We start from the raw sequence: 10,770 nt of genomic DNA on the forward strand, positions 1-10,770 counted from the left end.
AAGAAGGAAATTTCAAAATGTAATAAGAAGTATTGGACATGTCAAAGAATTAAGACAAAGTATCGGAGGCCCAGTGGACAAGACAGACCAAAGAGTGGTTTTACAAGAAGCGAATCGTAAGTGTACTAGTGATGTTGATGGAGAAAAAGAATAAAATTATGAGATTATGTACCGATTATCGGGAGTTGGATAAAACAACAAATAAGAATAAGTGACCCTTATAAAGAATTAATTACTTACGAGACCTAATTCAAGAAGTGTGTTATTTATCGAGAATTAACTTAAGATCCGACCTAAGGACATAACAGAGATTACGATTAAAATAAGTTATAAGCATTGCAAGCTCTGGTGATATTATATGAAATAACAAGTGTGTCAGTTGTCTATGAAGAATTAAGGATCATGGTGTATAAGGAGTACTTAGATAAGCAAACTGTATTTATTGATAACATCCTCAGCTATTCAAAGAATAAGAAAGTTTGCGTGGAATGCCCAAGGATTTTTCTCCAAGGGTCAGAAGGAAAGCAACTATGCGTTGAGTTTTCAAAAATGAAATTTTGACGAAGGTTAACAAAAGACTCTGATTACTCCGTTAATAACTACCTGAGCAAAGCCGTATGGTAACAGATGCCTTATGCCGACAGAAAGGATTAGATGTAATTAGGACCACCGAGGAGTGAATAAACGAATTGGAAAGAGTAGAATATGAAGTTTAAATACTTAAAGGTAATAATACGTAAATATATGAGATTACTTCTCAGCCCTAACTGATGGAAAAGAGTAAGAGATATTTAAATGTTTAGGAACCAAGTTGAAAATGAGCACCACATATCATCCTTAAACGGAGAGTCAAAGTACGGAAGTGATTCAGGAAATGTAAGATATGTTGAGAGATTGAGTTTTAAGGAAACACAGGAATGATTATTTATCATCGATGTCATCTTTGGAATGCCATTTTATCAAGCTTCATGTGAACGCAAGTGTAGGTTTCCATTTTTATTGAGATAAAGTAGGAGAAAGAAAGTTGTTAAATTCTAAGTTAATTCAGCACACCAAGAGTATAGTGATATTGATTGAAGCAGTTTGGGATAATCAAAGCACGAAGGCGGATTTATATCGAGAGAGTGCATGGGTATAGAAATAGGACTAGTAGTGCTAGTAAAAGTGTTGCCTTGAAAAATGTTGGATATATCTGAGTAGAGAGGACAAGTTAAGTCCTAAATTTAGTAAATCATTTGAGGTATTGATAAATATAGATAAAGTTGTTCATGAGTTGATGTTACCATCACAGCAGTGTGTACATATAGGGTGTTTTTCCTATCAATGTTAAAGCGATAAGTATCTGATTCAAATCAAGTAATTGATCAGGAGCCAATGAGCTCTTGTCCAAGTTGTTCTACATATAGTGATCGATCCAAATTCTTGATTGTTAAAGACGAGTCCTTAGAAAGGAGTTTATATTCCTAATAAGTATGCTTTGAGTAAATTTTTTCAAGTAAAAAAGTTTACCTGAAAGTTAGAGTTGGATATGCTTGACAAATATCCTCGTTTATTTAGCTAGATTAGATTCTGAGGACATAATCTTTTTAAGGGGGGGAAGGATATAACGACTCGTGTATTTTTGTATTATTTAAATGTATAATTATGGAATGATTAAATGAATAATATATGTGTATAGCTTCTATCAGCTATGTGTTGTTTTATTTTATCTATGTAGGTGATTATGGTGTACAAGATTGTTCGTGTAATTAATTATTAAGTATACTGAATTGTTTTAGCTTTTAAAAGTGGATTTAATACAAGTTTATTTGTGTAAATATGTGGATTGTTTCTAAAATTATTTTTATGACTTTATAATTTTAATAATAATTTTTAGGACTTTATAAAATTGAGAAATCAATAATTTATCAATTATTTAACCTTGTATGATTTTCTGATTATATTTATCTGAAAAATCTATATTTAATTCCAGAATTCTTCAAAAATTATGAAACTCATATTTATTTAAGTTTGGAATATTTTGAGAATTTTAAAATTATTTTGGAAATTTTCGAGATTAATTTCACCGGCATGTCGATTCTTTATTTGAGAAAAGCGGGTATAAATTACGTTTCAGAAATTGTTTTAAAATTTTGAAATTTATGTTTTTATTTACTTCGGGATATTTATGATATTTCAGGACTATTTTTGTAGATTTTGAATGTTATTTTATGTGCACCTCGGTCCAATAATTTCGTACGTCGGAACAAATCGGGACTTAAAACTCTCGTAGTTATCTTAAAAACCACGTGTCAAAACTCTGCATAATTGATATACACGTGTAGTCAGTTAGGAGAACAGCAGAAAAAAGATCAAATCAAAATCAAAGGGGATGTACACCCCTGTTCCTTCGTCTACCTCAATCTCTACCTCTCTCAACTCTCTCCTCGTCTCTCTCTCCTCTCCCCGTTCCCCGTCTCTTTTCTGTTATTTTATTCTTGTCTCGCCCCTGGTTTCTTTTCCGGTGGCCGCAGCTCTAATTCCGGTGAGCTAGTTACGCCGCTCTCTGCTTCCTGATTAATTGTCAAGAATATATACATATGTACATGCGTGTGCGTGTGTGTATTGTGCTTGATTTCGGTGTTGTAGTGCCTGGCCGTTTCTTGTTTTTCCGGTTGATCATATTTTGTTTCTCTGTGATGCATATGCACGTATGTGTATACATTTAAGTGTGTGTGGTAATTTGTTTGAGTATGTGGTGACTGTTTGGTCTTTGTTGTTGTTTCCGATTGGTGGTGTTTCTGGTGGCGCGTGTGTGTAATTGCGCTCAGCGGGTGAATTGCAAATTAGTTTATAATTTTATTAATTCCTTTGTTTTTATGCAGGAATTATTTGAATGATTATGCATGATATTAATGGTTTCGCGTGTGAATTGTATTTAATCGACGAAGTTTATTTGGAAACCCGAATATTATCGGGTACCAATAAATTTTGCCGCCGTCCGCGATGACTTTTTACGAGCGGATGGTGGACTGTGATGAATTAATTCTGAGTCCTATAATTATAAAACAATATTTAATATTTGATTCGTGCCACTATTTTCGAATTGTAAATAGTCGGATATAATTATTAAGGTCCAAATTAGAATGCGTATGATAGTAAGAATAAAGTAGTTGAATCAGTGATTGGGATTTGTGACGTGGATTTCAATTATGGTATCGGTTGAAGTAATTATTGGATTGTTTGTTGTGATTGATTTGACGTCGATGATGTTTCGACGGGTAGTCCGATAAACGAAGGGGACGGTGTCTGATTTTTGGAAATATTGAACTACGGAAATACGGGAGCGTATCCGAGGATTATCGGGACGTCGAGCGAGTACAAGTAAATACATATACGTATGTTTTATACAAAACCTGATTATATGATGTAGTGAAACGTTTTTCCAAAACCAATAACCCTAATTTCATACAATGACGAGTATACGCATTTTCTGAAAATGAACACCGAATTGATTTTGAGGACATGAATCCTAATTGATGCCTGTATTGCAATAATGTATGTGTTACGAGTCGGGTTTTGTTAGCGCATAGGTAGATTGTTAGCGAGGATATATCAAGCATAATCGAATGTCTAAGTTAGGATGTTTCGACCTTGTAGGTTCTAGTCGGAATGCCCGAGAATTGGGCATTGGACGAAGGATAGTTGGTGGTCAGTCGAAAAGCTCAGTAAGGTTCCAATCAAAGGACTTAAGTGTTGAGGTCGAATCCAGAGTGATCTAGTGGATAGACAATAAAGCCTGAGCGGCAGAGTCGGCTCAGAGTTGATCAGTAATAGTTATAAAGCCCTGTAAGGAAAGTACATCTAAACTTTTTTTGAGATATAATGCAAATATTTCTAAATTCTCTCGTAGCTTATTGTTAAGTATTCAAAATAGCTCTGTTTTATGGTGAAAGTACTTTGGAATCCTTTAGCCTTGAACCTGAGCCACATCATTTGATTTTTGAGCCGTAAGCCTTATTCTTTGTGAACCAATTCTTGTTGATTTACCAAATACTAAACCACACAAATACGATACTACTCCACAAATATATATCCATCATATACCAAACACTAGAACAAAATTGTTTAAACAAACAGAAACTTTTAGACTCGACCCTACCTTGTGACATCAAAGTACTAAAACCTTGTAAAAACATTGTTCATCTAATACACGATTATTCTACAGGCTGGAGGCCATTTCTTTTATATACTTTGACATACCCTTTTTGTACCCATGAATTTTCACCATGCTCTTATACAAATATTTTATTGTTATTGATTATGATCCAGTTTTATTGAATTATATTGGTTATCATATTGAACTGCTTTAAAATTGGATAGTTTTTTTTATATGTGGACCAAATTCATGGTCAGACCATATCAATGGTCAAGTTAGGCCAATGTGTGCCTTCGATCCAGTAGTTAGAGTAGTGTTGTGTGCTTTGCTCGGGGTTAGTGCGTGGCTGATCAGCAGCCTAACCTTGGTTTTAAAAACTTAAAATGAATATCCAATTATATTGATTGTTTAGCAAGAAACTTGATTCCTTTGAATCATCTCGTTTGATCATTGTTTAGCCTCAGTTATTGTTATTGTGACTTGCTGAGCTAGTTAGCTCACTCTTGCGAATCATTTTATATATTTTACAGTTAAAAAGGATATGGATGATAGTGAAGTTCCTCAGTCCAAAGTGCGAGCTAGGATTCCAGTTTGAGTTGGATCGAGCTAGCAGAAGCTTCATATGGTAGTGAGATAATAAAATTATAAGAATAATTTCATTATCAGTTGTAAGTTAAATTAATTGGGATTTGGTACGTTGTAATAAAAGTTAAGGTTGTGGCTTGTTTTCATACTTTAACCTGTTGCGATCCATGGATTATGTAAAGCAGGGTCATTGCAAATGGTATCTTATATACAGGTTCCTATATTGTGTATATGTTGTAGACCCCAAACTTCTGACCCGGGTTTGGAGGGCACCACAGTTAGCGTGTATGTCTTAAAAACTGCATGCGTACAATAATTGTTATTATATCCCGTGCCCATTAACTCTGGCTTTAGATCTTTTACTGACTGTTATTATTACACATCAGTATAGGGAGTCGAGGGGTCATTATTTTTACTTGTAATTTTTAACCAGTCCTTGCGTCCCTTAGTATTCCATTGCCTATTTAAATGACTGATCATTCATCAGTAAAACCACATCTATTCATTTCTCTCAAATAATGGCACATTTTAGTTTGTATTACTCTTATGGCACAGAAACTGTGACTATCTTTCAAAATAGAATTCCGACTTCATATTCTATCAACAATATTCCATTTGTCATCTGGATTCAACTTCCAGAGAACATTAAAAATGATCTGTTATCTTTCCAAAGAGAAGCTCATCTTCGTATTCTTAAACAGCAGGAGCAAATCATTCGTCTTGTTGTTCTCTTTGTTCCAAGTAGGAAGAAGAATTAATTGTCATCCATCCGTTTCTCTTCACCGTTAGCTTTGTTAGTCTTCTTAGACAAGGACTAAGGCTGTTGATTTTAGGATTCGTAGAATAGGACTATCTTGTAATTATTACATGTAATTGATAAATTTCATGAAATGTAATCATCTGATATATCAATGAAATTGTTCTTTAATTGCAAGATTTGTTCTTTGTTTCTCAAATTATGTGACTATGCATGTTTAATTGCAATTTATTAATCTTTACTTCATCGACTTTCAGTTTTATTTTCTGATGAATGTTTTGATTAAATTATGTTGATTTGAGGAAACAACCGAGGAACAGGTTCCAATATCAGACCTGTTGTTGTAGAAGTGGAGAAGGTTTCTTCTCAGAAAGATACTGTGTAATATCCCAACAAAATTTTAATTAAGTAATATGAATTTATGTGTTCATTATTATGCAAATATTCAATTAAAATATTAAATAATACTTATGGCACCGAATAGGAATAGAAAGATGAAAGTTTAAACTAATAACTGCAAGCTAATATAAATTAGCCCAAAACTTTACTAGGCAAAGCTTAGTGAGAAGGAACATTTCACTTGAAAATGAAAATATTGCCTTAAAAATAAAATTAAGTTAGGGCTCTTTTTATTGAGCTAGTATCTTAGTTAGTTCTACATCTTCTCGATGTGGGACTAAGTAGATATAGTCTAAAAGCTATAATAGCTTTCAAGTCCAGTTGTTTTTGGTTTTTAAGTTGGTTCCAAATCTCTTTATATAGATAAAGAAAGGCAATGGTTTTTGTACTTGCTCGATGTGGGATAAACTTTAATAAGTTAATCTATGATGGAGGATTTTGTTAAGATGAGAAACTCAATAATTTTGTATGTATTTTGGTATTAGTTCTAGTTAGAGCATTTTGCCTAAAATTATTTAAGAGTTTAAATTAATTCGGTTACCCCCATAAAAGCCAAAACTACTTGGTGAACATCTCTTATTCAATTATATAGAGTTTAAGAGGAGTCCCACTTCAAATATTTTCGATGTGGGACAAGTGAGAAACCCACCAATACTCTTATATATAAATTTTATAACTTTAAAAAGCTTATGCTCCAAATGGAGCCAAGGCAACGAATATGAAGTCTGTACCTAGGGGAGTCGCCCCTTACTGTAGCTATATAGAGTTTGGAAGAGGTTCAATCTAATAAACATTTCGATGTGGGACAAAACAATTTTATGTTTAGCACCCAAAATGATGGTATACGCCTCAGCACTTATGCGTTTTAAAATTTTGAACTGATTTGTTTTGCACTTATCATGCCTTTAAATTTTTATTTATATTTAACAACTTTAGCTCTAAGTAGAGCCAAATTCTTAGTTTATATTTATGCATAAGTTTAAGTTTTGAGAGAAAGTCAACTATATAGACCTTAGAGGAAAGATTATTCAATGAGGGACACTTAGTGTCCATGTATACTTGCAAACAATACCAGCCTTATATAGGGCTTGGGAGGAAGGTATCTCAAAACCTTTTCAATGTGGGTCATAGAAGAGTATCTGAGTAATAGAAATAACATACTACCACATTGGAAACAAACAGGAAATGTGATAGTATTATATAGTAAGACATTAAATAGTAATAATAACTTGGTGATTGGTGATGACAACAACTAATCATTTATTGTGTAGGAGTTAGTCGTCACCAAGGCATGAAATGGTTTTGCCAAGACGCTTATTTTTCTTTTCATTTTTTTATACCACATTGAATACATGAAAGATGATAAGTGGGGATAATTAGAAGAAACTCCAGAACATTAATAAACAAGTAATTCGCGTGTCCAAAGCGTTGACGCCGACGCCTAGAAAGTTCTTGTTGTCGTTGGCGCCTAACTTCTTATCGGAAGGACTTTAGTGTCGCCATTTAAGACAACTCTTTTGTTTCCCCTCTCATTAATATACCACATCGAAATTGAGTAGGTGGATCATTCTCTCTTACTCTATATATGGAAATAACCATGTCAAATTTCAACTTAGGAGTAACCTTACGGGGTATCATAATTCGGTAAGTATTCGTATTCTCTTGTTTTTTTTATTATTTATTTAATTATTTGGTATTTATTATTAGTACTTATTAGTTAGATAATTCGGATTAGTTAGTAGGATTTTATTAAATAAAAATAATGATTTGAGAATAAAGAAATAAAAACTGTTACCGAGAATTACAATTGACATCGTTAGGATACAGAGTTATATCGAGGTTCGAGACCCAAAGTAATTAAATTGTAAAAGCGATTTAAGGTAAGTATATACTGTACTATTTCACTGTTGATATTTTGATTCTTAAATGATGATTGATTTGATCGGACTGATAACTCACTGATGAAAAACGAGTATTCTTGCACTGATACTTGATGAACTGATGATGATACTTCCTTTTTGGGAGTAAGCTAAACCAATTATTTAGCTAGCTGGGATCCCAACTTGATGAACTTGATGAATTGATGAACTTGTCGTGCTTGAATATTCCGTTTTAATGTTGCGAGAACTATTATATCATGATGCACACTTGATGATCGTGATGAGCTTTCGATGACTCTCTTGGTTAAAGTTGTTTATTTTATTTGATGATTTGAAAATCTGGTTTTTAGATAAACTTCAGTTAAAATGTACGATATATGCTTACTGAGCTTTATGAGCTCACTCTTTTATCTAACTAACTTTCACAGGAAAGAATTTCGAAGAAGGATGTTCAGGAAAGGATAAAATATGATGAACTAAGGTTTTAGTGGATGACGAGAAGCGTAGTATGATAATGAATAAAGTTTTTGTAATAGATTTATGTTTGTACCCAGTTAAGGTCTTATAATGTATCGTAAACTTTTGTTATAGACTAAAAATGTTGTACGGATTTTATATTATTAATTAAGTTTATGGTTATGTAAGCATATAACGAGTTTGTAGTTAGCTTGACGTCCCCGGGTCGGGTTCCTGAGGTTACCTCGAGGTCGGGGGCGTCACAGGTGGCATCAGAGCTAGGGTTTCGAAAGGGGACAAATATATGATTTAGAATCCCGAGTAGTAAAATTATAGGCTCGAGGAACGTTTAGGAAAAGCATAAGCGTAGGTTTTTGACTTGACCATCTTAGGATGTATAACGTGTGTAGTACTCGATTGATCGTTATTGTGACGTATGTCATGATATGTGTAGTACTCGATAATTCGTTACTGCGATATATATATTTCGAATGAAGTAGGATTAATATTATATGTTGAATTGTAGGAGAAGATGGCTGTTGGAAATTCTAATGGGACTGGATCCAGTGTACAAATTAGCCCTGAGATGTTGTTGATTTTGGGAGAAATGAAGAATATGTTTAAGAGCTTAATGAAGGGGCGAACAACTATGGATACTCCCGAAATAAATGGGGAACATGTTGAGAATATGGAAAAAGAAGGCGAGAATAAGTGAAGGTGTACTTACAAGGCTTTTAAGGATGCAGATCCCCCGATTTTTAAAGGAGAATTGGATCCACATGTTGCGAATGTATGGATTAAAGAAATGGAGAAAGTGATAGAGATACCGGAATTGTTCTTTGATAAATATTTTCCTACCTGTATGAAGAATGAGATGAAGATGAAGTTTCTAGGACTAAAGCAAGAAGGAATGTCCGTGTCGGAGTATCTCTCAAGATTCTTGGAACTTTTCAGGTTTGCTCCTCATCAGGTTGATACTAAGTCGGAAAATGTCAAAGATTTCAAGAAGGGCTGAAACCCCAAATTAGAGAGAAGGTGTCCTTGTTGGAGTTGGAACAATTTGATAAGTTGGTTGGGAAAGCGAGAATTGCAGAAAGGGACTATGAAGCTCGCACTCAATTCTTTAATAATAAGAAACGAGGAAGAGAGACAGAATTGAGTGTTAACTCAGGATTTAAGAAGGACAATAAGAAACTACACATAAGGAAGAAGGAGAGTTTTCGGGGAAATGATAAGAGGATCACCGTATCTGAGTGCAAGAAATGTGGACTGAAACATGGTGGTGATATTTGTTATCGAGCTGATGGGTTGTGTTACAATTGTGGAGAAAAGGGACATATAGCTTCTCAATGTCCCAAGACTAAAGTGATTTCTTGTTACACTTGCGGACAACCAGGTCATTTATCAAGGGGCTGCCCACAAAAAGGAGTCAGACAAAAAGTTGAAACTGAGGGAAATGGGACTTCTACAACGAAACCTTTTCAGCAATCAGCACCTAGGGCAGTGGCAAGAACCTACGCAATGATGACTCAGGATGCCGAAAAATCTCATGATGTAGTGTCAGGTACGCTTCAACTTTGTGCTCAAGATGTTCATGTTTTGTTTGATTCGGGATCAACCCATTCTTTTATGGATACAAAATATGTGGATAAGTTAAATGTACCTGTTCAAAGTCTAGATAATGGATTTCTGGTAAAACTTCCAAACGATAGAAATTTATTCGTAGATAAAATTTATCGAGATTGTCCCTTAATGATTAGTGAACAAACCTTCTTAGTGGATTTATTATCGTTAAAATTGAGGGCTTTGGAGTGATTCTAGGAATGGACTGGTTGTCGAAGCATAGGGAAAATCTAAATTGTCATAAGAAGCGAATATGTTTAAACGGCTCGAATAAAAAGAAAGTATATTTTAAGGGAGATAGTGTAGAAAAACCCAGTGCTATGATATCAATTTTAAAGTCTTGTAAGATGTTAAGAAAAGGTTGTGAAAGTTTTCTAGCATATGTTGTGGAAAATGAAGGAATTAAAAATAAAATTGAGGATACACCCATAGTCAGAGAGTTTTTAGATGTCTTTCTCGAAGAATTACCAAATTTGCCCCCTGAAAGAGAAGTTGAGTTTGGGATTGAATTGATCCCGAATGCCCAACCAGTATCGAAAGCACCATATAGAATGGCACCGACAGAATTAGGGGAACTTAAGTTACAATTACAAGAGTTGTTGGATAAAAAGTTTATTAGACCAAGTATTTCTTCTTGGGGAGCACCGGTGTTGTTTGTGAAAAAGAAGGATGGTTCTCTAAGATTATGTATTGATTATAGAGAGCTAAATAAGTAGACAGTAAAGAATAAACATCCTCTACCACGAATAGACGATCTTTTTGATCAATTGCACGACGCCACTTACTTTTCAAAGATTGATTTGCGCTCAGGTTATCATCAGTTGAGAGTAAAGAAAGAAAGCATTCCATTGACGGCATTTAGGACTCGATACGGTCATTATGAATTTGTAGTGATGCCATTTAGGGTGATAAATGCACCGACAGTATTTATG

At 34.2% G+C, this 10,770-nt stretch overlaps 1 protein-coding gene across 1 annotated transcript; it reads left to right on the plus strand.

Moving 5' to 3' along the window:
• Nucleotides 1-9,020: 9,020 nt before the first annotated feature.
• Nucleotides 9,021-10,554, plus strand: LOC141668329 (uncharacterized). The gene is made up of 3 exons (XM_074475205.1): nt 9,021-9,169; nt 9,214-9,907; nt 10,186-10,554. Exons 1-3 carry the CDS (start codon nt 9,021-9,023, stop codon nt 10,552-10,554), a joined length of 1,212 nt encoding a protein of 403 aa, XP_074331306.1.
• The last annotated feature ends 216 nt before the right edge of the window (nt 10,555-10,770 follow it).

The sequence above is a fragment of the Apium graveolens genome, chromosome 1 (assembly GCF_009905375.1).
Source record: "Apium graveolens cultivar Ventura chromosome 1, ASM990537v1, whole genome shotgun sequence".
Taxonomy (NCBI): domain Eukaryota; kingdom Viridiplantae; phylum Streptophyta; class Magnoliopsida; order Apiales; family Apiaceae; genus Apium; species Apium graveolens.